Here is a 27,666-nt window from a genome sequence, read left to right as displayed (position 1 = left end):
ATTCAATGCTATGTATGCTTCGTTTAGGTCTTTTATGCTGTCTGGATTTTGATATGTGCTCGCATGATTACGTCATGCTGTGTCGTTGCAATGTATAGATCTTAAAGCATTTACAATCATTACCCCTCTAGAAACATTAGCTCTTGAATAGTTAAAAAAAAATAGAAGTCCATCTTTACTGATCCCAAAAAGTTCCATCTTTTGTAGTTTTAGCACTCAGCACTTGTGGTTGCTGCTGTTTTACACAGAGTTGCCGTCCTACCGGTATCTGGCAGGTCAACCAAACATGTTCTGAAATACCCGCAGATGATACAGACAAGGATCCACTTGTTTACTGCTCCTGTAAAGACATAAGCGTATCCCTTCCCCCATGTTATAAGAGGGAACGGTCCTTCCACTTATACAAAGCTCGACTCAGACAGGAGTATCTGTTAACCATGTCAGGGGCGGGGGGGTGGGGGCGCCTGGCGGCGGCTGTGGCCCAGACATATAAGAGGAAAGAAAACTAAAACCTGAGGTTTAAGACAAGAATAGGGAGGGATCCTTAAAGCCACCGCTACAAGCAAAACAGACCATCACTAAAACCAAAGCAGGATAAGGAAAAAGGGAGCAAGACAACCTCCCCTCACCCCTCCCTCTTCCCAGGCTTAACACCATCTCCACCTCCCTCCCCTGCCCCCTTAGCGGGACAGGGATGGGGGGCGGGGGGGGGGAAAGAGGGAATGGGGGTTACAGACAGTTAATCACGCGCCGCTTTATTGATATCAACGGTTTAACGGCTGCACCTACAGCAGCAGCCATGACTGTAGCCTTTTCTTGTTCTAACATTCGCTCAGCAGCTTCCAGCAGTTGCCCTGTACTAGATCCTTTTGGCAGCACACTGAGGGCTCTCTTAGTTTTTTGGGTTTGTTTTTTGTTTTTTTTTTTTTTTTTTATTAGCATTATTAAAGGCAAGCATATCTAAGAACTTTGCTTTCATGTCATCATCCAGATCAGGGTGAGCCATAATTGCAGTGTGCAACCGATCAATAAATTTCCCATATGGTTCTGTGGGACCTTGTCTTCTTGATGTAAAGGCAGGTCCAGACTTTTCATCGTGCACCCTAGCAAGCGCTCTATAAGCCAAATCTTGGCCCAGTTGTAACACTTCGGTAGCAAATTGCGCTTGCCAATCAGATCGTGTGTAGTGTCCCGCTCCCATCAGCATTTGAGTTTGCACCCCGAATAATGGATCGCCCTGTTGTCGAGGCGTTGCAGCTGCCCTATCACAAGCAGCCTGCCAGTACTGAAAGAACTGCAGCTGCTGCGACCTGGACAATCATTCTAATATCATAAGGAGCTAACAACTGTGATGAAAAAATATGCTGCAACACAGATTGAGCATATGATGATTTTAGCCCATACTGAGTAACTGCACTTTTAGCTTCCTTCAATATTTTCCAGTCTAATGCTTTCCACACACTTTTCCCAGTATTATCAGTCACAACTGGAAATGCCATAGGAAAAGGCTCTCCTTCTATCAAAGCATCTCGAATCACCTCTTTCCACTGCACTATCGGATTCAAAACCCCGGCCCCTCCCGCCGGCGTCCCTTGCAAAGGTGCAAAAAGACTGATCTCACCCGATGCTCCGTTCGGAATGAATAGGTTGGATGCTGACAGGTCTCGATGCGGCACAGGCGAAGGAGTTGACAAGTTTCCCAGTGACACTTCTAGGCGAATCTCTAGGGCTTCCAGTCTTTTTAGCGTCTCTTCCAGCTGTGCGTCCTTGGAGCCAGATGAATGTTCATCCCCCTCCTCCTCACGCCGTGGTGGCAGGGAAGAAGGTGGTAACGGGGGATAAACCAGAGCTGTTGGTGCCGGCGAAAAGGCTCGTGACTCTGAGTCTGCACTGGCGCAGCGTGGCGGGGTGCCTGGCGGTGGTACGTCTGATGGTGGTGAAAAGCCTTTGGCAGTTTTTCCCTCTGGTGCCCGCATATCTATAGTTATAGGGGCTGTGGCTGCAGTTCCTGGAGTCCTTGCTGGGGCTCGAACCCCCCCACCCTCAGCACGAGCCGGGGCGGCGGCAGGGCTCGTTAAACCCAAGAACAGCATGCTGGTAGTGGAGGTGGACCCGTCGGCTGGAGTTAAGGCCGCAAAAGCAGATGCAGCAACTGAACGCTCGGCTTTCATGCTTATCAATGTTTCGTTAATTAGCTTCCACACGGTGGAGATCCCTTACTTATTTCATCCCACAGCTTTTTTCCTATCTTTTCCTGTGTCGGGAGTTCAAAAGGATCATCAACTGTGGGGATTAATTCCCTTTTCTTTGCCCACTGCAGCAAAGCTTCTAGGACGGCCGAGTCATAACTCAGTCCTCTCATAGAGAGCATAATAATTCTAGGGCTACCTCCTTTTCCATTATTGCCGGCAGTTTCACAATTGGTGCTCCCTGATTAAGGCACCCCTTTTACTCCCTGATTAAGTACTCACTATTGGTGCTCCCTGATTAAGGCACCCCTTTTTTGCAGCTTGTCCTGTAGCCCTGGCAGACGGCGAACCCCTGTTTCAACGGTTCAGGCTCCGGATCGTCGCATCTGAAGGACAAATGCGTAGTCGATCTTGCCCCCCGGTCGCTGCTCCCGGTGCTTCTCTGCCTCCGCCACTCCGATAGCAGTGTCTTCTAGTAGTCCCTGTTCGGGCGCCATTTGCGAGCGACGGAGGAACGTACGACAAAAGACTCAATATGAGTAATAAGCGTAGTTCGATTTATTAGTCCCGGGTGCACATATTTATATTGCTAAGATAAAATATGCCTACTAGTCATTGCGTGATTGGCTTAAGCTCTAATAGTTACATTTGCATATCCTTCCTACTTGCAGTTAGCTAATCTGGAAAGTCCCGTTAACCTGAAAGTCCCGTACTTTTCATGTTTTCACTTTCTCAGAGTTGTTTACGATCTTCTTCAAGGTTGCTTCGTTTACTTTCTCACAGGAAGCTTCATTACTTTCTCACAGGCGGCCTCATTATTTTCTCACAGGTGGCTTCAGTACTTTCTTACAGGCGGCTTCATTACTTTCTCACAAGCGGCTTCAGTGATGTCCTTGAGGCCTGCTGCTCACAAACATAACAATTCCATTCGGTCTGGATTGTTCACTAAGTGTCCCTGATACTCCAGGTATCCAACACAGTCCCTCTAGAACAGCTGTCCCAGCGGGCCCTCCACGGGGCACAGCCTCCTTCAGGCCTCCACCTGCTCCGGCGTGGGGTCCTCCACGGGCTGCAGGTGGATCTCTGCCCCTCCGTGGACCTCCATGGGCTGCAGGGGGACAACCTGCTCCACCATGGTCGTCACCACGAGTTGCAGAGGAATCTTGGCCAGGAGCCGCATTACTCCTCCCCCTCCTCCTTCACTGACCTTGGCGTCTGCAGCCGTTCCTCACAACAGGCTGGCAGACGCCTCTCAGGATCCTTTTTACATCTTATTCACTTCAACTGCTCCTCTCCACTTCTTGCAGCCAGGCCGGGCCGAGTTGGGCCCAGTCGGCTGCCCGGCGGGAGGCCAGAGGGTGAGGCCTGCAAGGCCCACAAGGCTCGCGCTTCCCCCTCTCTGCCCCCCGCTCAGCTGCTTCACATCTCTCCCTTTTTTTTTTTTTTTCTGTTTTCCCCTATTTAAATACATTATCGCAGAGGCGTTATCACGGGACATTCTGCTACCAATTGGCTTGGCCTTGGCCAGCAGTGGGTCCGCCCTAGGCCCGGCCAAGTCCACTGAACAAAGGGGAGCGACTTCTAGCAGTTTCCTACAGAAGCTGCCACCTTAGGCCCCCCCCCACTAACAAAACCAGAACAGCCACCCTTTCGCAGCGGCATCCAGCTGTTTGGAGAAGTATGCTACCGCCCGTCTGTATGGTCCCAAATCTTGTGCCAATATTCCTAGTGCCATTCCTTGTTTTTCGTGGGAAAATAGAAAAAATGGCTTACTCACATCAGGAAGTCCCAATGCCGATGCCGACATCAGGGCTTTCTTCAGCTGCTGGAAGGCTCGATCTGACTCAGCATCCCACTGGAGATCCTTTTGGTTAGCTGCTATCAGGGAATAGAGTGGCTTAACAGGCAGACCATAATCACATATCCAAAGTTGGCACCACCCGTCATTCCTAAGAATGTCCGTAGTTCCTTTATAGTTTGTGGTCGGGGGCTTTGGCATATGGCCTCTTTCCGGGCTTGTCCTAGGATCCGTTGTCCGGCACTGATCTCGTACCCCAGGTACGTGACCTGGGGTTGTAACAACGCCTGTGCCTTTTTCTTAGAAACCCGATATCCCTGTAGTCCCAGGAAATTTAACAGACTCACGGTCCAAATGACACAGGATTCTTTGGTTCTGGTTGCAATAAGAAGGTCGTCTACATATTGTAACACCTTCCCTTCTTCTGATGGTGGTTCCCATGATTCCAAGTCCTTTGCTAGCTGATTCCCAAAAATTGTGGGGCTATTTTTAAAACCCTGCGGCAACACCGTCCATGTGAGCCGGGTCTTTCGACCACTTTTGGGATTTTCCCATTCAAAAGCAAAAATTTTCTGGCTGGCTTCATGGAGAGGGAGGCAAAAGAAAGCATCTTTTAAATCTAGGACCGTAAACCAAGCTAAATCAGGTTTTAGCATGGTTAATAGGGTATAGGGGTTAGCTACCACAGGTCCTCTGTTATTTTGTTGATGGCTCTTAAGTCTTGAACTATCCTATAGGACCCATCAGGTTTCTTAACTGGAAGTACAGGTGTATTGAATTCTGACTCACATTCTTTTAGTAGTCTTAGTTCTATGAACCGCTCTATGACAGGACAAATTCCTTCCCTAGCTTCCCTTTTCAGTGGGCAAAATGTGGGATTTTGGTGTGAAATGGGGGGATTTGGGGCAAAATGTGGGAATTTTGGTGTGAAATGGGGGAATTTGGGGCAAAATGTGGGATTTTGGTGAAAAATGGGGGAATTTGGGGCAAAAAAGCGGGATTTGGGGCAAAAATGCAGAAATTTGGGCGAAAAATGGGGGATTTTGGGGGCAAAATGTGGGATTTTGGTGTGAAATGTGGGAGTTTTGGGCAAAAATGCGGCATTTGGGGGCGAAACGGGGGAATTTGGGGGGAAATCACGGGATTTTGGGGCAACAATGTGGGATTTTGGTGCGAAATGGGGGAATTTGGGGCAAGAATGGGGGATTTTGGTGTGAAATGGGGGAATTTGGGGCAAAATGTGGGATTTTGGTGAAAAATGGGGGAATTTGGGGCAAAAAAGCGGGATTTGGGGCAAAAATGCAGGAATTTGGGCGAAAAATGGGGGATTTTGGTGTGAAATGTGGGAGTTTTGGGCAAAAATGCGGCATTTGGGGGCGAAACGGGGGAATTTGGGGGGAAATCGCGGGATTTTGGGGCAACAATGTGGGATTTTGGTGCGAAATGGGGGAATTTGGGGCAAAAATGTGGGATTTTGGGGGCAAAATGGGGGAATTTGGGGGGAAATTGCGGGATTTTGGGGGCAAAATGTGGGATTTTGGTGTGAAATGGGGGAATTTGGGGCAAAAATGCGGGAATTTGGGGCAAAATGGGGGAATTTGGGGAAATCACAGCATTTTGGGAGCAAAATGGGGAATTTTGGTGCAAAATGGGGGAATTTGGGGCAAAAAAGCGGGATTTGGGGCTAAAATGCGGGAATTTGGGGCAAAAATGGGGGATTTTGGGGGCAAAATGTGTGATTTTGGTGTAAAATGTGGGAATTTTGGGCAAAAATGCAGCATTTGGGGGCAAAACGGGGGAATTTGGGGGGAAATCACGGGATTTTGGGGCAACAATGTGGGATTTTGGTGCGAAATGGGGGAATTTGGGGCAAAATGTGGGAATTATGGTGGAAAATGGGGGAATTTGGGGCAAAAATGCAGGATTTGGGGGGCAAAATGGGGGAATATGGGGAAATCACAGCATTTTGGGAGCAAAATGTGGGATTTTGATGCGAAATGTGGGAATTTTGGGCAAAAATGCGGCATTTGGGGGCAAAACGGGGGAATTTGGGGGGAAATCGCGGGATTTTGGGGCAACAATGTGGGATTTTGGTGCGAAATGGGGGAATTTGGGGCAAAATGTGGGAATTTTGGTGCGAAATGGGGGAATTTGGGGCAAGAATGGGGGATTTGGGGGGCAAAATGGGGGAATTTGGGGGGAAATTCCTGGATTTTGGGGCAAAATGTGGGCTTTTGGTGCGAAATGCGGGAATTTGGGGCAAAAATGGGGGATTTGGGGGGCGAAACGGGGGAATTTGGGGGAAATCACGGGCTTTTGGGGGCAAAATGTGGGATTTTGGTGCGAAATGGGGGAATTTGGGGCAAAATGTGGGAATTTGGGGCAAAATGTGGGAATTTGGGGCAAAAATGCGGGAATTTGGGGGCGAAACGGGGGAATTTGGGGGAAATCACGGGCTTTTGGGGGCAAAATGTGGGATTTTGGTGCGAAATGGGGGAATTTGGGGTAAAAATGCGGGAATTTGGGGCAAAAATGCGGGAATTTGGGGGGCAAAATGGGGGAATTTGGGGAAATCACAGGATTTTGGGAGCAAAATGTGGGATTTTGGTGCGGAATGCGGGAATTTGGGGGGAAAAATGGGGGATTTGTGGGGCAAAATGTGGGAATTTGGGGGGAAATTCCAGGATTTTGGGGCAACAATGTGGGCTTTTGGTGTGAAATGCGGGAATTTGGGCAAAAATGCGGGATTTGGGGGGCAAATTGTGGGAATTTGGGGGAAATCATGGGATTTTGGGGGCAAAATGTGGGATTTTGGTGCGAAATGCGGGAATTTTGGGCAAGAATGGGGGATTTTGGGGGCAAAATGTGGGAATTTGGGGTGAAATCCCGGGATTTTGGGGGCAAAATGTGGGATTTTGGTGTGAAATGGGGGAATTTGGGGCAAAAATGCGGGATTTGGGGGGCAAAATGGGGGAATTTGGGGGGAAATCGCGAGATTTTGGGGGCGAACCTGTGGGGGGTGTGGCGGTGACCAATCCCCGTTCCGGTGTCCGGTCCTCCCGGCCAGCAGGGGGCGGTGTTGGAGACGCCGTTGGGGCCTGTTCACGTGGCGCTGGAGGGCGCGCCCCGCCCTGGTCGCCCCGCCCTGCTGATGCTGCCGGACGTGGGCCACACGCGTGAGTCCCGCCCCCTTCCCCCTCTCCCGCCGCGCCCCTCCCCCGCAGACGCCTCGTGCTTCGCCCCGCTCTTCGCCCACCCCGAGATGCGGGAGGTCGCCAGCCACTTCCTGCTCGTCCACCTCGACCCCCCCGGCATGGAGGTGGGCGCCCCGCCCTACCCCCCGGGGTGCGTCTGCACTCCCCTCTTCCGCTCCCCCCAGTTGACCCCAGTGACTCCCAGTTGACTGCGTTGACCCCACTGCCCCCCCAGTTGACCCCACTGCCCCCCCAGTTGACCCCAGTGACCCCCAGGTTGACCCCACTGACCCCCCTGTTGACCCCACTGCCCCCCCAGTTGACCCCAGTGACTCCCAGTTGACTGCGTTGACCCCTCTGACGACCCGGTTGACCCCACTGCCCCCCCAGTTGACCCCACGGACCCCCCCAGTTGATCCCAGTGACCCCCATTAACCCCCCAGTTGCCCCCATTAACCCCCAGTTGACCCCACTGACCCCCATTAACCCCCAGTTGCCCCCATTAACCCCCAGTTGACCCCCATTGACCCCCATTAACCCCCCGTTGACCCCACTGACCCCCATTAACCCCCAGTTGCCCCCATTAACCCCCCGTTGACCCCCATTAACCCCCAGTTGACCCCCATTAACCCCCCGTTGACCCCACTGACCCCCATTAACCCCCAGTTGCCCCCCATTAACCCCCAGTTGCCCCCATTAACCCCTTGTTGACCCCCATTGACCCCCCGTTGACCCCACTGACCCCCATTAACCCCCAGTTGCCCCCATTAACCCCTCGTTGACCCCCATTAACCCCTAGTTGACCCCCATTGACCCCCCGTTGACCCCCATTGACCCCCCGTTGCCCCCCATTGACCCCCAGTGACCCCCAGTTGACCCCACTGACCCCCATTAACCCCCCGTTGACCCCCATTAATCCCCAGTTGCCCGCATTAACCCCCAGTTGACCCCCATTGACCCCCGTTGACCCCCATTAAGGCCCAGTTGCCCCACATTAACCCCCAGTTGCACCCATTAACCCCCAGTTGACCCCCATTGACACCTGTTAACCCCCATTAACCCCCAGTTGACCCCCATTAACCCCCAGTGACCCCCAGTAACACCTGGTTGCCCCCATTAACACCCAGTTGACCCCCATTGACGCCTGTTAACCCCCATTAACCCCCAGTTGACCCCCATTAACCCCCAGTGACCCCCAGTAACACCTGGTTGCCCCCATTAACACCCAGTTGACCCCCATTAACCCCCAGTTGACCCCCATTGACCCCCCATTGACCCCATTAACCCCCAGTTGACCCCCATTAACCCCCAGTTGACCCCCATTAAACCCCAGTTGACCCCCCGTTGACCCCCATTAACCCCCAGTTGACCCCCATTAAACCCCAGTTGACCCCCCGTTGACCCCCATTAACCCCCAGTTGACCCCCATTAACCCCCAGTTGACCCCACTGACCCCCATTAACCCCCAGTTAACCCCCTGTTGACCCCCATTAACCCCCAGTTGCCCCCATTAACCCCCAGTTGACCCCCTGTTGACCCCCATTAACCCCCAGTTGCCCCCATTGACCCCCAGTTGCCCCCCATTGACCCCCAGTTTCCCCCATTAACCCCCAGTTGCCCCCCATAAGCCCCCCGTTGACCCCCATTAACCCCCAGTTGACCCCCATTAACCCCCCGTTGACCCCACTGACCCCCATTAACCCCCAGTTGCCCCCCACTAACCCCCAGTTGACCCCCATTAACCCCCAGTTGCCCCCATTAACCCCCAGTTGACCCCACTGACCCCCATTAACCCCCAGTTGCCCCCCACTAACCCCCAGTTGCCCCCATTAACCCCCAGTTGACCCCACTGACCCCCATTAACCCCCAGTTGCCCCCCACTAACCCCCAGTTGCCCCCATTAACCCCCAGTTGACCCTGTCGTCTCTCTGTTGACCCCCCCACCCCTCCCCCCCCCCCAGTTGACCCCCCGCCCCCCTGTCCCCCCACCTCGACCGCCATCACATCGCAGCATCACCCTACGCACCCCTCCCCCCCCCCAACCGCCATCGCTTCACCTCATTGGTCCCCTCGCCCGCCCTCCCCCCACCTCGACCCCCGATTGACCCCTTGCCCCTCCCCCTGTCGCCCCTCCCCCCCCGCCCCCCACCCCTCCCCCGCAGGTACCAGTACCCCTCCCTGGAGCAACTGGCCGAAATCGTCCCCTGCGTCCTCCGGCACCTCAAGTGAGTGGGCGGGGGGGCGCCCCACGGCGCTGTGGGGCGGGGAGGGGGCCCCTGACCCGTAGCGGGACGGGATGGGGGGGCGGGGCCAGCACCGGCCTGACCCCGCCCACCCCCCCAGCATCGCCAGCGTCGTGGGCATCGGGGTGGGCGCCGGCGCCTTCGTCCTGGCTAAATTTGGGGTGAGATGTGGGGCGGGGCGTGGGGCGGGGCGTGGGGCAGGGTGGGGGGCAGATTTGGGGGAATGCAGGGCTGCGGGAATCTCGGGGGAGGTTCTGTGGGGCTGGGGGGCGTGGCTGTGGGGCTGGGGGGGTCGCTATGGGGCGGGGGGGTCGCTATGGGGCAGGGGGGTCGCTATGGGGCTGGGGGGTCGCTATGGGGCAGGGGGGCATGGCCGTGGGGCGCTATGGGGCTGGAGGAGGTTAGTGGGGTCTCTGGGCACTTGTGGGTCGCTGGGGGGTTGGGGGCTTGGCTATGGGGCTGGGGGGTCGCTATGGGGCTGGGGGGGTCGCTATGGGGCGGGGGGGCATGGCCGTGGGGCGCTATGGGGCTGGAGGAGGTTAGTGGGGTCTCTGGGCACTTGTGGGTCGCTGGGGGGTTGGGGGCTTGGCTATGGGGCTGGGGGGTCGCTATGGGGCTGGGGGGGTCGCTATGGGGCAGGGGGGCATGGCCGTGGGGCGCTATGGGGCTGGAGGAGGTTAGTGGGGTCTCTTGGTTGGGTACTTGTGGGTCGCTGGGGGCTCTCGGGGGGCGTGGCTGTGGGGCTGGGGGGTCGCTATGGGGCAGGGGGGGTCGCTATGGGGCAGGGGGGCATGGCCATGGGGCGCTATGGGGCTGGAGGAAGTTAGTGGGGTCTCTTGGTTGGGCACTTGTGGGTCGCTAGGGGGTTGTGGGCTGTCGGGGGGCATCGCTATGGGGCAGGGGGTTCGCTATGGGGCTGGGGGGTCGCTATGGGGCGGGGGGGCGTGGCCGTGGGGCGCTATGGGGCTGGAGAAGGTTAGTGGGGTCTCTGGGCACTTGTGGGTCGCTGGGGGGTTGGGGGCTCGGCTGTGGGGCTGGGGGGTCACTATGGGGCAGGGGGGCGTCGCTATGGGGCTGGGGAGTCGCTATGGGGCTGGGGGGTCGCTATGGGGCTGGGGGGGCGTGGCCGTGGGGCGCTATGGGGCTGGAGGAGGTTAGTGGGGTCTCTTGGTTTGGCACTTGTGGGTCGCTGGGGGCTCTCGGGGGGCGTGGCTGTGGGGCTGGGGGGTCGCTATGGGGCTGGGGGGTCGCTATGGGGTGGGAGGGCGTGGCCGTGGGGCGCTATGGGTCTGGCCCCGCCCCACAGCTGCTGCACCCCGAGGCGGTGGAGGGGCTGGTGCTGATCAACATCAACCCCCGCGCCAAGGGCTGGGTGGATTGGGTGGCGCACAAGGTGGGCGGGGCCGGCGGGTGGGGAGGGCTAATGGGGAGAGGGGTGGGGCAGAAGGGGGCGGGGTTTGGGGGGGGTTCCCTGCTGCTGGCCCCGCGGCGCTGTGGGTCGCTTGGGGTCGCGTGTGGCTCACTGTGGGTCCCTATGGGTCGCCGTGGGTCGCTGTGGGTGGCGGTGGGCGGCCGTGGGTCACTGTGGGTCCCTACGGTGTCTGTGGGTGGCTGTGGGTCGCTGTGGGTCCCTACGGTGTTGGTGGGCGGCTGTGGGTCGCTGTGGGTCCCTACGGTAGCTGTGGGTCGCTGTGGGTCCCTACGGTGTCTGTGGGTCGCCGTGGGTCGCTGCGGGTCCCTACGGTGTCTGTGGGTCGCTGTGGGTCGTGGTGGGTCCCTACGGTCGCTGTGGGTCGCTGTGGGTCCCTACGGTGTCTGTGGGTCGCTGTGGGTCGCTGTGGGTCCCTACGGTGTCTGTGGGTCGCCGTGGGTCGCTGTGGGCCGCTGTGGGTCCCTACGGTGTCTGTGGGTCACTGTGGGTCGCTGTGGGTCACGGTGGGTCCCTACGGTGTCTGTGGGTCGCTGTGGGTCGCTGTGGTGTCTGTGGGTCGCTGTGGGTCGCTGTGGGTCACTGTGGGTCACTGTCGTGTCTGTGGGTCGCTGTGGGTCGCTGTGGGTCCCTACGGTGTCTGTGGGTCGCTGTGGGTCGCTGTGGGTCCCTACGGTGTCTGTGGGTCGCTGTGGGTCGCTGTGGGTCGCTGTGGGTCCCTACCGTGTCTGTGGGTGTCTGTGGGTCGCCGTGGGTCGCCGTGGGTCGCTGTGGGTCCCTACGGTGTCTGTGGGTCGCTGTGGGTCGCGGTGGGTCCCTACGGTGTCTGTGGGTCGCTGTGGGTCGCGGTGGGTCCCTACGGTGTCTGTGGGTGCCGGTGGATCGCGGTGGGTCGCCGTGGGTCCCACGGGTGCCCCCCCAGCTGTCGGGCCTGACGTCCTCCAGCAGCGAGCTCATCCTGGCGCACCTCTTCACGCAGGTCGGGCGGGGGGGCACTTGGGGGTCCCGTGGGGGGCCACTTGTGGGTCCGGGGGGCGCTTGGGGGTCTGGGGAGGGCCACTTGTGGGTCTTGGGGGTCAGTTTTGGGGGCCCTCAAGGGGCACTTGGGGGGCCTGGGGGCACTCGGGGGGCCTGGGGGCACTCGGGGGGCCTGTGGGGGGCACTTGGGGGGCCCAGAGTCCACCTGGAGGCCCCAAGGGCCACTTGTGGGTCGGGGGGGGCACTTGTGGGTCAGGGAGCTCAGTTAAGGGTTGGGGGAGGGTCACTTGTGGGTCACAGGGTGGGGGCGGGGCAGGGGCGGGGCTGTGACACGGGGGCGGGGTGGGGGCGGGGCTGAGACACAGGGGCGGGGCGGGGGCGGGGCTGTGACGCGCAGGCCGCAGGAGGAGCTGGCGGCCGCCCCTCCCCCGGTGCAGCAGGCCCGGCGGCGGCTGGGGGCGGCGCCCAACGCCCCCCTGCTCTGGGCCATGTACAACAGGTACTGGGCAAACTGGGGGCGCTGCGGCGGGGCTGCGGGGCACTGGGACTGCCCTCGGAGCACTGGGATCGAGCTGGGATTGAACTGGGAGGGAACTGGGAGGGGCTGGAATGGAACTGGGGGGACTGGTGGGGATTGGGAGGGGACTGCGGGGGACTGGGAGGGACTGGGAGGGACTTGGAGGGACTGGGAGGGACTGGGAGGGACTGGGAGGGACTGGGGGGGGACTGGGACTGAACTGGGATTGAACCGGGGCGGACTGGGAGGGAACTGGGGGGGCTGGGAGGGGCTGGGAGGGACTGGGATTGGGCTAGGAGGACTGGCATCGAACTGGGATTGAACTGGGATTGAACCGGGGGGGACTGGGAGGGAACTGGGGGGGGACTGGGACTGGGCTAGGAGCACTGGGATTGAACTGGGGGGGGACTGGGATGGAACTGGGGGGACTGGTGGGGACTGGGGGGGGACTGGGGGGGACTGGGGGGGGACTGGCAGGGGACTGGGATTGAACTGGGATTGAACCGGGGGGGATTGGGAGGGAACTGGGAGGGACTGGGACTGGGCTAGGAGGACTGGGACTGAACTGGGATTGAACCGGGGGGGACTGGGATGGAACTGGGGGGGCTGGGAGGGACTGCGATTGGGCTAGGAGCACTGGGATTGAACTGGGATTGAACCGGGGGGGACTGGGATGGAACTGGGGGGGCTGGGAGGGACTGGGAGGGGACTGGGGGGGGTCTGGGATGGGATTTGGGGGCACTGGGATCAGACTGGGATGGAGTGGGAGGGTACTGGGGAAACTGGGATCAAACTGGGAGGAATTGGGATTGAACTGGGATGGAGCTGGGGGGGTACCGGGGGGCTGGGAGGGACTGGGAGCAACTGGGATTGAGCTGAGGGGAACTGGAAGGGAACTGGGAGGGACTGGGAGAGAATTGGGAGGGAACTGGGGAGAAAATAGGGGGAACTGGGATCAAACTGGGAGGCACTAGGATGAACTGGGACACCCCCCTTGCAGCCGCGGGGACCTGGGCCTGCAGCGCAGCGGGGCCAACAGCCTGCGGTGAGTGACCCCTGACCCCACGTGACCCCCGTGACCCCCCGTGACCCCCCCGCGACCCCTGACCTTTGCCCCCCCAGCTGCCCGGTGCTGCTGGTGGTGGGCGACAACTCCCCCCACAAGGACGCCATGGTGAGTGACGTCACTGGTGATGTCACCGGGCCTCCTCTGAGGTCACATGACACCCCCCCATGGGGTCACACAGGGTCAGAGGTCATGGGGTCACAGAGGGTCAGAGGTCACGGGGGGTCAGAGGACTGCTGAGGGGGGAGGGGGACCGGGCCTTACCGGGGTCGCGAGGTCAGAGGTCAGCCAGGGGTCAGAGGTCACCGGGGAGGGGTCGGAGGTCACGGCCCCACCCGCGCAGCCGGCCAAGCTCACCGAGGCCTTCAAGTAGTTCCTGCAGGGCATGGGCTACCGTGAGTACCGCCTAACGAGCCACCGCTAATTAACACTCCTGGGGGGGTAATTAGCGCTCGGGGCGGGTAATTAAGCCGCTCTGCATAATTAATTACCGCCGGGGTGGGGGGCTCGTTTGCGTGCTGGAAGGGGAAAACTCAGCTGAGGCGGGGGAGTTAATTACACCGGGGGGGGGGTAATTAGCGGTGCAATTAATTAACCTGGACCTGGGGGGAGTAATTAGCTGCTGTGAGGCAGGAATTAATTGACCTGAGGCTTAATTAACGCTCCTCAGTTCTAATTAACATCACCTCCCCCCTCCACCCAGGGCAATTAAATGCAGTTCTGGGAGGCGGGGGCGTGGCCCGGGGGGAGGCGGGGGCGTGGCCCGGGGGGGAGGCGGGGGCGTGGCCCGGGGGGGAGGAGGGGGCGTGGCCCGGGGGGAGGAGGGGGCGTGGCCCGGGGGGAGGCGGGGGCGTGGCCCGGGGGGGAGGCGGGGGCGTGGCCCGGGGGGGAGGAGGGGGCGTGGCCCGGGGGGGAGGGGGCGTGGCCCGGGGGGGAGGAGGGGGCGTGGCCCGGGGGAGGAGGGGGCGTGGCCCGGGGGGGAGGAGGGGGCGTGGCCCGGGGGGGAGGAGGGGGCGTGGCCCGGGGGGAGGGGGCGTGGCCCGGGGGGAGGGGGCGTGGCCCAGGGCACCACCTGGTGCCCGGGGAGGCGTGGCCCGGGGTGGGAGGGAGGGGGGGTGGGCGTGGCCGGGGAGGGGAGGGGCGGGGCGCGGCCCTGGGCCCCCCCCTCCCCGCAGTGGCGGCGGCGGCCATGACGCGGCTGTCGCGCTCCCGCACCGCCTCGCTCTCCAGCGCGGCCTCGGGGGACGGGGGGCGGGGCCGCAGCCTGTCCCGCGGCAGCCTGGGGGCGGGGGGGGGGCGCCCCCCGCCCCCTGAGGGACCCCCCCCGGGACCGCGCTCCATCCCCCCAAATCCCCCCCCACCCCCCATCCGGGACCCCCCCTAAAATCCCGCACCCAGGACCCCTAGACCCCCTAAGCACCCCCCCCGGCATGCCCCGAAATGGTTTGAGGCCCCCCCCCCCAAATTCCCCCCCCCCGGGACCCCCAACTGCCCCCCGGGATCACCCTAGAACGGTTTGGGACCCCCCCCCCACCCTCTCAAAGCCCCCCCACCCCCTCAAAATCCCCCACCCCGGACCCCAAACCCCCCACCCTCCCCCCAAGAACCCCTCTGACCCCCCCCCAAACCCTTTGGGACTCCGCCCCCCAAGCCCCCCCCCCCCATACCCCCGACCCCCCCATCCCGGGACCCCCAACCCCCCCCCCCCCCCGGATCCCCCTAGAACGGTTTGGGACCCCCCCCCCAAAATCCCCCGTCTCCCCCCACCCCGGACCCCAAACCCCCCGGGCGCCCCCCGCCCCCGCGGTGCCGGTACCGGAGCCGGGCCTCGCCCCCGCCGCTCTCCCCGCCAATAAAAACGCCGCGGCGCTGCCGCTTCCTGCTTCCTGCTTCCTGCTTCCTGCTTCCTGCCTTCTCTCCGCCACCGGCGCGCCCGCCGCCCCTCAGCGCGCATGCGCCCACGCCCCCCCAACCGGCTCCACGCCGGTCTCCCGCCCCTCACGGTCCAGCTGTGCGCGCATGCGCGGGAGCTCGGCGACCCCCCCCCGCAAGTTGGGGGGCAGGAGACCACTTTGGGGTGAGAGCGCATTTTGGGGGGCACGGCGCCATTTTGGGGGGGTAGAAGGCCCAGTTGTGGGGCAGGAGGCCACTTTTGGGGGCGAGAGTGCATTTTGGGGGGCACGACGCCATTTTGGGGGGGTAGAAGGCCCAGTTGTGGGGCAGGAGGCCACTTTGGGGGTGAGAGCGCATTTTGGGGGGCACGATGCCATTTTGGGGGGGTAGAAGGCCCAGTTGTGGGGCAGGAGGCCACTTTTGGGGGCGAGAGCGCATTTTGGGGGGCATGACGCCATTTTGGGGGGGTAGAAGGCCCAGTTGTGGGGCAGGAGGCCACTTTCGGGGGCGAGAGCGCATTTTGGGGGGCACGACGCCATTTTGGGGGGGTAGAAGGCCCAGTTGTGGGGCAGGAGGCCCCTTTGGGGGTGAGAGAGCATTTTGGGGGGCAGGACGCCATTTTGTCATTTCCATTTGTTTGGTTCTTGTATTTGGGACAATTGTCATTTGCATTTGTTTGGTTTTTGTATTTGGGACAATTGTCATTTGCATTTATCTGGTATTTGGCATTTAATCTAAATTGTTTAAGAGTAAGAGTATGGGGAGTATTGGTAAGATTTGTACATAGCTTGGAAAGGGGCCCCAGGGTGTTTTAGAAGTGATTTACAAGCTGGTAATTGTTGCTTCAGTGCGTTTTTGTTTTGTTTTGTTTTGTTTTTTTTAAGGCTGTATGCATGTGTTGCAGTGTACGGGACTTGAATGATATACAGTATTGCATTTGGGGTTTTAAACTTTTCTTGGTGACGGGATTGACTTTGTTTGTAGAACAGTGTTATTGTCTTTTTGGTACCAAAAACTCCTTTGTAAAATATGGGAAAACACATATCTTCTATGTCTACCTCAATGGTAGGGGAAATATTAATGAAGTCTCCACTGGGATGTGTTCTTAAACATTGGGAGGATATAAGGGGAGACCCAGTAACTAGAAAAAAAAATTGATACAATATTTTACAGTTGATGTTATCTTGTAGAAGGGAAGGAAAGTGAGATGTGGTCCCCGATGTTGATTTGTTCTTTACTTTGGGAAATCATCCCAAGTGGCAGAAAGATTGCAGATACGTCCCCAAGGATCCGATGGTTTTGGCATAAAAAAAAAAAACAAAAAAAAAAAAAAAAGGAAAAAGGTTGAAAAGATCCTGGCTTGTAGTACAGAAAGTGATGTTTAAAATGTGGAACTGAAGAGGAAAACATAGAATTCATGTGTTAAATTTCTGTGTTAAATTTCTGTATTATCTTTATGTGTGGTCTGGAAGTGTTGATGCAGGTTTAACAAATGAAACAGTAGAAAAAGGGGCCAGAACACCGAACCCCCGGTGGGAGCTGTAGAGTGGGACAGTTGAATTATGAGGGTTTCAGTCCTATTGCAGGGAGAACTGGAAGCTGACAAGACCAGATAGAACAAGGAGCGGCTCAAGCCTTGCCCCCCCTACCACTTTGACAAGCAGTAGGGGAACAAACCGGGGATGAGGTCGGGGTGTGGTAGAGGAATGGATAAAATAACTGCAATAGGAGAGAGATTGGGAATATCAGTGTGCAAAGTGTGAAGCATGGTGGCACTGGAAAAATGCGTGTCCTTATTCTGAAAAAGAAACAAAAAACTGGCAGCACAGCAGATGCCTTTGTCAGAGGTGCAAAGAGGACTGGGGGAGAATTCCCCAGCAGAACCCCTGGTTACAATCCAGCTGGGGACCCAAACCATGGATTTTCTATTTTGATACTGGAGCTATTCATTTTAAGTACTGGTAGAAGAAAATTGAGTAAAAAGCATGTAGACAAAATTGGTGCCACAGGGAAAGCTGAAAATAAATTTTTCATTCAATCCTTAACTTTAAGGTGGGTAAAAATGGGGAACTGGCCAATTTTTATATATACCAGAGTGTCCTGTTGCCTTAGTGGGGAGAGATTTATTGAGCAAATTGAAAGCACAAATTAATTTTTAAAACTGTGACATTCAATTAAATATACCCTAATCAAAAGCCAGAGAGGCAAGAATTTTTATGTTGCAGACAACTTCAGAGCCATATGAAATCCCTCAAGAAGTGGACAATGCAGTAACCCTTTGGTGTGGGCTGGCGAAGTTCCCGGACATTCAAAAGCAGCAGAACCGGTAAAGATTTTTCTAAAGGAGAGCACCAAACTGGTAAGACAAAAACAGTACCCTTTAAAATTAGAAGCTAGAAGAGGCCTTGAGAAAATGATTGAAAATTTCTTAAAAAAATATCGACTATTAGTCGAATGTGAATCAGAATTCAATACTCCCATTTTACCTGTGAAAAAGCCAGAAAGTGAGGAATATAGGTTAGTACAAGATTTTAATAGCAATAAATTTAATAGTTCAAGATACTCACCCCTTAGTGGCAAACCTGTATCCTTGTTGACAGCTTTAAAAGAAAATCACAAGTGGTTCACTGTATTGAACTTATAGGATGCCTTTTTCTGTATTCTTCTTGACAAAAATAGTCAGGCATATTTTGCCTTTGAACTGCAAAATCCCACAACTGGGCAGAAGACTCAGCTCACCTGGGCAGTGCTACCTCAAGGATTTAAAAATAGCCCAATGATCTTTGGAAATCAATTGGCTAAGGAATTAGAAACATGCAAAATAATTTATCCTGAAAGACTGGTGTTGCAATATGTAGATGATATTTTAATAGCCACAGAAACCAGAGAAGAATATTTCAACTTGACTACTAACCTGCTAAATTTCTTGGGCCAAAGTGATAACAGATTTTCCAAGAAGAAAGCACAGATTGGAAAAGAGACTGTCATGTATTTGGGATTTGAAATCACACAGGGACAAAGACAACTTGGAAATGAGAGAAAAGAGGCAATTTGCCAAATGCCGGAGCCAAAAGGAGCTAAGGAGCTGCAAACGTTTCTGGGAATGGCTGGCTGGTGTCACCTGTGGATTAAAGGAATTGAAGGAGGGACCCCTTGTGTGAGAATCTGAAGCTCGAAAGGCATTCCAGAATGTAAAGGTAGCTCTGATGTTCACTCCTGCTCTAGGGTTGCCCGATTTAACCAAACCCTTTGAACTGTTTGTTCATGAAAGACAACATTCGGCCCTCAGAAGAATCCTTTCTCAGAAAAATGGAGAATGAAGAAGACCGGTTGGTTATTTCTCCAAACAATTGGACAATGTTAGCTAAGGATGACCAGGTTGTCTATGGGCTGTAGCAGCAACTGTCCTCCTGACTTAAGAAGCTTGTAAGCTGACAACGGGACACCCAAGAACAGCTTATGTACCGCATATGGTACTTTCTGTTCTGGAACAGAAAGGAGGACACTGGTTATCCCCAAGCAGGATGCTCAAACATCACATTGTCCTGTTGGAACAAGATGATGTCAAATCAAAAACAACTACAACAATAAATCCTGCCATCTTTTTAAGTTCAATAGAAGAAGAAGTTCTAAGTCATGACTGTCTACAGACCATCAAACAAGTTTATTCCAGCAGAAGTAACAGAAGAGTGAACATACCTGACCCAGAATTCGAGATATGTACTGATGGAAGCAGCCTCGTGAGAAATGGAAGAAGATTGGCTGGATATGCAATAACAATAACAAACTCTGTTATTGATGCAAAGCCGCTCTCAGTGAACACCTCAGCACAAAAGGCGGAATTGATAACTAGCCCTCATAAAAGCCCTGAAATGGACAGAACATAAAAAGTGAATATATGGACTGATTTAAAGTATGCTTTTGGAGTAGTACATGCCCATGGAGCCACATGGAAAGAAAGAGGAATGCTGACAGCACAAGGAACATCCATGAAACACCAAGAAGAAATTCTGCAATTGCTCCAAGTGGTGCAGAAACCCAAAGAAGTTGCAATAATGCACTGCAAAGCCCACCAATTTGGGAATTTCCCAGTGAATATTGGAAATAAATTAGTCAATAAAAAGGCAAAGAAGAGAGCAGAAAAAGGCATCATGACAATAATACTAGTTAAAGAAGTGAAATTTGAACAACAAACCCCAAATTACAGTAAGGTTGATTTGGAATTAGCTAAATCAATTCAAATAAATATGAAAAATGATCATTAGTCCTAAAAATCAAGTTGTGGTCTCACCACAATCAAAGCTAAAAGCATAGAAAAATTCATTGGGAAACAGAGGCAATGATCAGTGATTTAAGAAGACAGGTGATTAGTGTTAGGATGATAAAGCTAATAAAATCAGTAACAAAAAGTGTGAAACTTGTTTAAAGAATAACCCGAGAAATATTAAATAACCACCCCCAGGAACCATATATATGGGAAACTTGCCTGAAAATTATTGGCAGATTGATTTTTCAGAATTGCCACAACAAAATGGATATAGATATCTATTGGTATTAGTAAATATGGCCAAAAGATTTTCTTTTCCTGTCGCACCAATAGGCAAGAGAAGTGGCTAAAAATATGTTAAAAGAAATAATATCATGGTTTGGAATCCCCAAAAGAATATAATCAAATAGAGGTCCTCATTTTGTGTCTGAAATTATTCAAATATTGAGGAAAATTCTGGGAATCAAATTGAATTTACACACTCCTTGAAGGCCACAATCTAATAGACAAGTAAAATTTGTCAGAAAATATCTTTAAAATGGCCTCATGCTCTTCCTTAAGCACTTCCGAGAATCAAGATTCAATCCAGATCTAGGACTAAAATTAGTCCATATGTTAATGGAAAATCTTATCAGACTCTAACCCTTATTCAAAATGTGACTGCTACTGGGGATAATGAAATGGAATTGTATTTGATATCCCTTGGAAGAACTCTGATATGGATATGGAACTGCCACAGAGCCTCTTTCTTTAGATTCCCCGGTTCATCATTTTTAACCAGGAGATTACGTGTACCTGAAAATTTGGGAATCAGAAACTCTTCAATAAAAATGGAAAGAACCATATCAGGTGCTTCTAGCAATATATACAGCCCCTAAATTTGAAGATATTGATTCTTGGATTCATTATTTGAGAGTCAAGAAGCACAGCCTCCAAAACAGAAACAATGGATTTCTAAAGAAATATGTCATTTAAAGTTAACAGTCTCTCATTTTTAATGAATTAGACAAAATCATATCAAAATAATGAAATCTATCAAAGGAATTTTAGTAGTAATGCTAATAATACTTTTTGTTTTACTGATTATGGAGATTAGTTATAAGTAAATGAGACTTATTGAAAAAAATTAAATAAGTCTCAAAGGGGGGAAATGTTACATGACATAAATGTTGAAAATTAAATATCAGTATGAGGTGATTCTTGCTAACTGTAGAACTGTAGTCACATAGGTTAAGTTTTATACGAAATCTATTTGTCCTTAGAGGGAGTGGGACCCTAGAGATCTTATAATACGCATTTGTTAGAAGCTAGCCTAGCATATCTTTAATACAATGGTAAGTCCCAAACACCCCCAAACACCACCTGCAGAAATAGGCCCTGAGCCATCACTTTGGAGCCAGGAAAATCAAGCAGCACCGCGACCTGTTCTCAAGACCAGATATGGAGATTTCAAGGAGGAGTTTGACCAGCGAATTTGAGGAGGGGGCGTTTTGACGACCACCAAGACCACCAAAAGACCCTCGACTCAAAAGACTGGGCATGCGCGAGTGGGTAGGGAAATGATGTAATGGTTTCTCAGAAAATTTATGTTTATGCATATTATTTCTTGGAATTTAATGAATATGTATAATTAATGTGTATTTAACCCGTGCTGTTGATCAAATGGGTGCGCACGCTAGGTGGAGCGATCCCCCGTGCGCCCAGCGCTGCAATAAAGAAGTGCCTGCTTCTTAACTTCTCATTGCTGTTAAGGAGTTTTATTCCGGATTTCGGTAACAGCTCCATCCGTTCATTTTCGCTCCCGCACCGCCAGGAGAGCGCGGCCGGGCAGAGACAGCCCACACAAGCCTGAGGCGAGTGCAGTCAACAGCGTTCCCAGGGGAGGAACGGACAGCCACGGCCTCTGGGAGAGGGAAAGAAGAAGCAGCGACCGTTATTACCGCACGCGGCCCCTGGCCGGAGCGCCTGCTGCCGCAGGGGATTCTCCAGATACACTGAGGTCCCCCCTCGCAGCCTTCAAGGCAGGGCGTGGCCCGGTGCTACGGGACAGGCTTCAGGGGACGCGCCGGAGCGGCGGGCAGCTGCACGGGGCCGGGGGAGGCTCGGGGGGAGCTCTGGCGAGCTGGGGAGGTGCCCGGCGTCTCCGCCCGGGAGGGGGGGCCCCCTCCTGCCCCTCTTCCCTTCTCTCTGCTCTCGGGTCACTCCCCGGGGCTGCCCTCGCCCGGCTCGGCTCCGAGCGGGCGGCTTGAGGCTCCCCGGGCGGGCAGGAGACAGCGCTGCAGCCACGAAAGGGGCTCGCTCACCTCACGGGTGCCCTCGGTACTCACCCGTCACCGCCGCCGGGACCCGCCGGCCGCACACCGCCATGCTGCTCCCGGCCGCATGCGCAGTCCGAAGGCCGAACACAGTGCCTGCCGGGAGAAGGGCAGAGCACTGCGCACGCGCGACTCCCGAGCTGCAATTCCCGCTTTCCGTCACCAGGTGGCAGCAGCCCCCCACCGCTCCGGTCCTGGGTGTTCAGCCGGACGAGCCACGGCCGCTTCCTCCTGACGTGCGGAAAACGGACTCCACAATCTGTAAGATTGTAAAGTAGGTATGCTTATTCAGCGCTGGGCAGCACAGGGGGGTAGTCCCACCAAAACCGTGCGCGCCTTACGTGGCAACTCACTTTAAATTTATACAACCAAATGTTACATATACATCAAGTTTCACAATACGCCTAGACATATGCATGACCTATCCCCGCTTCGTATTAAAATTAGTCCCAAGGGGTCATTTTCATAAACTCCTCCTGTCTGGGCTTGCGCAGTGCCTCCTGCTGGTGGTCGTCGGGGGTCGGGGGGATGAAGGCAGGTGACTCCTCTTCGTCACCGCTAGTAACCTTTTGTTCTTGCGCAAACTCAGTTATCCCTTGGCTTTCATTCAAGCTGCAGGGTCGGTTTTAGCTGGTTCTTGAAGCGACCCCCCTAGTCCTTACCGGGAACTGTCTTTCGTGAAGAATTGCAAGACTTTCTGCTTCAAATAGTTTGCACAATGGTTAGCAAATTATTAAGCAAGTAGTTAACAAAACATTAAGCACTATTTATCAACTTGATTCCTTAGGATGCACAGCAATAATTAATCAATGCCATATCTATTAAGATTTCTTTAACTCCTTCTCTCAGTCCCCCCTTTTCTAGAAAATTAGTAAATTCTTTTACTGCCAGCTATGTTCATCGTTTGTAGATTTACCAGGATTACACAAACCTTAATCCACATTCTACCTTCTCAGTTTAAGCTTTAGGGGTCCCTGAACTTCAGAAGTCCAGAGTTTTTGTGGTGCCTTTTTTACCCTAGTGTGGTGTATCCAGGCATTCTGCTCTCTGATCTTGATTGCTGTAAAGGAGGTGAGGAGTACCTGGTATGGTCCTTCCCACTGTGGTTCCAAGGTTTTTTCTGCAAGAGACTTTACATATACATCATCTCCAGGTTGTATATCATGCACAGGTTCATCTAGACCTCTTCCCCGGGTCCCAATTACATGCTTTCCAATTTTATTGAGCTGTTTGCCCAATGCCACCATGTAGGAAGTCATAATTTCATCCCCAGCTTGCGTAGACATTCCCCTCTGTATTCCATAGGGTCGTCCATACAAAATTTCAAAGGGACTCAGTCCTTCCTTTGCCCTTGGTCTCGTTCGTATACGCAGAAGGGCTAAAGGGAGTGACTGAGGCCACGTTAAGTTTGCTTCTTGTCCCAATTTCACAATTTGCTGTTTGATTAAGTGATTCATTTTCTCTACTTGGCCACTCGACTGAGGGCGATACGGGGTATGAAGTTGCCAATCTATACCTAAATGGTGGCTGATTTGTTGCACTATTTTTGAGACAAAATGTGGTCCTCTGTCTGAGGATATGGTTGCTGGAACCCCAAAACGTGGTATTCTCTCTTGTACCAACACTTTAGTTACCTCCCGAGCCTTGGCTGTCCTAGTTGGGAACGCTTCTGGCCAACCTAAAAAGGTATCAGTTAATACCAGCAAATAGCGATACCCCCCTTTTCTTGGAAGTTCTGTAAAATCAACCTGCCATTGTTGTCCAGGCCCATTGCCCTTCCCAATCTGGCCCATTTCTGGTTTGGGAGTATTTTTTGGATTAGTCTGGAGGCAAAGGTCACACTGTTGAGTCACCTGTCTCACTGTGGTATATAAGTTTCTAGCCACGATTTCCCTTATCAAATGTTTATACAGAGCCTCTGTTCCCCAATGCCTTTTTCTATGTTCCTCCCATATCAAGTGCCACAGTAAACAAGAGGGAATAATTAGTCTTCCCTGTGGGGTATAAGCCCACCCCTCTTCATTATATGACCCTTCCAAGTCTGTGATAAGTTTCTGATCTTCCTTGGTATATTCTGGCTTACCTTCTAGAGAGATTTGCCTATCAGGAATTAGAGCCCCTTCTATTCTCACCTTCATTTTGGCCGCTTGTTTTGCCTCTCTGTCCGCCAGTTCATTCCCTTTCTCCAAATCGGAGCTCACTCTCTGCTGTGCCTTAATATGCATAATTGCCACTTTCTCAGGGAGCTGGACAGCTTCTAGTAGCTTCAAAATTTCTTCTGCATGTTTGATATTTTTTCCCTGGGAGTTCAATAGTCCTCTTTCTTTCCAGATTGCTCCATGTGCGTGCACAACTCCGAAGGCATATTTTGAGTCCGTGTCAATGTTCACAGTTTTGCCCTGGGCCAACTCCAGGGCTCGGGTTAGGGCAATTATTTCTGCCTTCTGTGCGGAGGTGTTCATGGGCAAAGGCCCTGACTCTATTACCTGCTGGCTGGTAGTGATGGCATATCCCGCGTGTCGATTGCCATTTAAGACATAACTGCTCCCGTCTGTGAACCAGTTTTCCCCATTTTCCATGGGGCTATCCTTCAGGTCTGGGCGGCTTGCATATGTTGCTTCGATGGTTTCCAAACAGTCATGGTGCACTGGTTCTCCTGTGTTCCCACTGAGAAAAGAAGCTGGGTTGACAATGTTAGTGACCACGATTTCCACATCGTCCTGTTCTACTAATACAGCTTGATATCTCAGGAACCTTTGTGGAGAGAGCCAGTGCCCACCCCTTTGCTTCCAGTACTGCTGATACTGTATGAGACACCAAAACAGTCATTTTCTGGCCCAGGGTAAACTTTCGGGCTTCCTGTATGTTCAGTATCACAGCTGCAACCGCCCGTAGGCATCCAGGCCAACCCTTTGCAGTGGCGTCTCACTGCTTAGAGAGATAGGCAACTGCCCGTCGATATGGACCCAGATCTTGTGCTAATATTCCCAGGGCAATACCCTGTTTCTCATGGGAGAAAAGAAGAAACGGCTTACTCACATCTGGGAGTCCTAAGGCCGGGGCCGACATCAACGCCTTTTTCAGTAGCTCAAAGGCTCGTTCGGTCTCTTTGTTCCACTCAAGGTGCTTCTGCTCAGTAGCTGTCAGAGCATACAGTGGTTTAACAAGCAGTCCATAATTATAGATCCACAATCGGCACCACCCGGTCATTCCCAGAAAAGTCCGTAACTCCTTTACTGTCTGAGGTCTCTGAGTCTGGCATATTGCCTCTTTGCGGGCCTGTCCCAAAGTTCTCTGCCCCGCACTAATTTCATAGCCCAAATAATTCACTTTACGTTGCATTACCTGGGCTTTCTTCTTGGAGACACGGTATCCCTGGAGTCCCAAGAAATTCAACAGACTCACCGTCCATGCCATACAATCTTCCTCTGTTTTCGTGGCAATCAGGATATCATCTACATACTGCAACAATTTTCCTTCCCCAGATGGGGTTTCCCAGGATTCTAAGTCTTTTGCAAGCTGATTCCCAAAAATGGTAGGACTATTTTTAAATCCTTGTGGCAACGCCGTCCAAGTGAGCTGGGTCTTCCGACCACTTTTAGGGTTTTCCCATTCGAACGCAACAATTTTTGACTGGCTTCATGGAGAGGGAGGCAAAAGAAAGCATCCTTCAAATCTAAAACAGTAAACCAAATTAGTTCAGGTGTCAACACAGTCAGCAGGGTATATGGATTGGCCACTACTGGGTAGAGGTCCTCAGTTATCTTATTCACCGCCCGTAAGTCTTGGACCACCCTATATGACCCATCGGGTTTCCGAACAGGTAATATAGGGGTATTGAATTCTGACTCACACTCCTTTAATAGTCCTAACTGTAGAAATTTTTCTATCACCGGCCGGATTCCTTCTCTGTCTTCCTTCTTTAGGGGACATTGTTTAATTCTTACCGGTCGTCGGCCTTCCTTAACCTTAACTTCAACAGGTGGAGCACTTTTCGCCCTTCCAGGTACATCAGTAGCCCATACCCCCGGGTACACTTGGTTTAGGATTTCCTCATTCATTTTTCCTTCTGAGGGGAGACTGGTTAAGGTGAGACTCAATATCTGAATATATTGCTGATCTTTTACCTCCAGAGTAATTTCTCCTTTTTCAAATATAATTTTTGCTCCCAATTGTTCCAATAGATCTCTCCCCAAAAGTGCTTTCGGGGAGTTGGGCATATATAAAAATTTGTGGATACCCCATTGTTTTCCCAATTTCTATTTTAGAGGCTTACAAAAATATGCCTTTTCACTTTGGCCAGTTGCTCCTTTTACCATGACATAATCATTTCCCAGGGACATCAAAGCTTGATTCAGAACTGAATATGTTGCCCCTGTATCTACTAAGAATTCTACTTGTTGTTGTTTTTCCCCTAGCTTAATTATAACCAGTGGATCCGCTAGGGTAGACTCCCCAGGTTCCCGTCAGTCTTCTATCACATTAGCTATCCTCACATTCGCCGGGATCCTCCGGCCTTCTTTCTTGTTCCTTGGGCATTCCTTTTTCCAGTGGCCAAAGCCCTTGCACATTGCACACTGATCCTTTTCCAACCCCAACCGAGGCTGATTTCGCCTACCTCTCCACTCCCCATCTCCCCGAACGACAGCCACCAACCTTCTTTGTCCCTGCCGATACCCTTCTTCTCTATTACTGAACACTCTCCAAGCCTCATCCAGCAAGATCTCTAAATTCCTGCTTTCCGCAGGACGCAACTTTTGAAGCTTTCGTCTTATGTCCCCCGTAGACTGACCCAGGAACAGAGCAGAGAAACTAGTTGCTGTATCCCTACCTCAGACCCCGGGTCCAGCGGCGTGCTACGACGCATCACATCCCTCAGTCGATCCGGGAATTCAGATGGAGACTCGGAAGGACCTTGTTTAATTGCATATAAGGCTGACCAATTTATAGTCTTAGGGATTGCCCGTTCCATCCCCTTCGAAATCCACTCCTGATATTCCTGCAATCTTTCCATATGTACTGACCTGTTTACCTCCCATTTCGGGTCCTGGAGGGGGAAGTGTTCCTTAACATCTCCCCCGGTAACTTTATAATAATCCTCGGCTAGATTTCCTGCCGTTTTTAAAATCAACTGCTTCTCCGTTTCAGTCATGTATTCTAATAGCAGCTGTATGTCTTTCCAGTCCGGATTATGTTGTTTTACAATGAACTGGAAATGTTTAGCCACACTTACCGGATCGCTTCTGTAATCTTTAGCAATTTTTCTCCACTCTCCCAAGTCAGCGGTGGAGAAGGGTACTTTAATTAACATTGTTCCACCATCCGGCCCCACCGCCTCCCGGAGGGGTGCTTGTAAGATTGTCGGAGCAGATTTCTGTCTAGTACGGGAAGATACAGGGCTATCAGGGGGATTCGATGTCCCTTCCGAGTCTGCGTCCTGGTCCTGTGATCGGGGGGGAGGTTTAAACAAATCACCTAAATCTTGTTCTGGAACCTGGCGTACTTTATCTGCTTTCGTACACCTCTGCCCAATGCTGCATGATGAACAGCACCTTTTTAACCTGCCCCCACCCACCTTGTTCTCCCGTTCGAGTGCGAGTACCATAGGGTCCTGCGGGGATATCATCCCACAGTCCCTTTGCCACTCCGGGTGATTTCGTAGGGTAAAAAACATATCTGCATACGACACCTCGTCCCATTTCCCTTCTCTTCTAAGAAACAACATAAGCTGCAACAAAGTATTGTAATCCAACGTTCCATTGAACGGCCACTTGACT

The 27,666-nt window shown here is 53.3% G+C and overlaps 1 protein-coding gene across 1 annotated transcript; it reads left to right on the top strand.

Annotated features, from left to right (window-relative positions):
• Positions 1-7,057: 7,057 nt before the first annotated feature.
• On the top strand, positions 7,058-14,798 carry LOC147596059 (protein NDRG2-like; the record flags this gene model as incomplete). Its single annotated transcript, XM_086771698.1, has 10 exons — positions 7,058-7,163; positions 7,212-7,332; positions 9,344-9,406; positions 9,525-9,585; positions 10,731-10,817; positions 11,776-11,832; positions 12,236-12,330; positions 13,349-13,393; positions 13,471-13,538; positions 14,590-14,798. Coding segments are annotated over 10 exons (912 nt in total), but the record flags the coding sequence as incomplete, so codon positions are not given.
• Between the last annotated feature and the right edge of the window lie 12,868 nt (positions 14,799-27,666).

This window comes from Chlamydotis macqueenii, unplaced genomic scaffold (genome assembly GCF_036417535.1).
Source record: "Chlamydotis macqueenii isolate bChlMac1 unplaced genomic scaffold, bChlMac1.mat HAP1_SCAFFOLD_233, whole genome shotgun sequence".
In the NCBI taxonomy this organism is placed as follows: Eukaryota; Metazoa; Chordata; class Aves; order Otidiformes; family Otididae; genus Chlamydotis; species Chlamydotis macqueenii.
The sequence above is the reverse complement of the archived record's forward strand: the minus strand, read 5'-3'. Positions and strand labels throughout refer to the sequence as shown.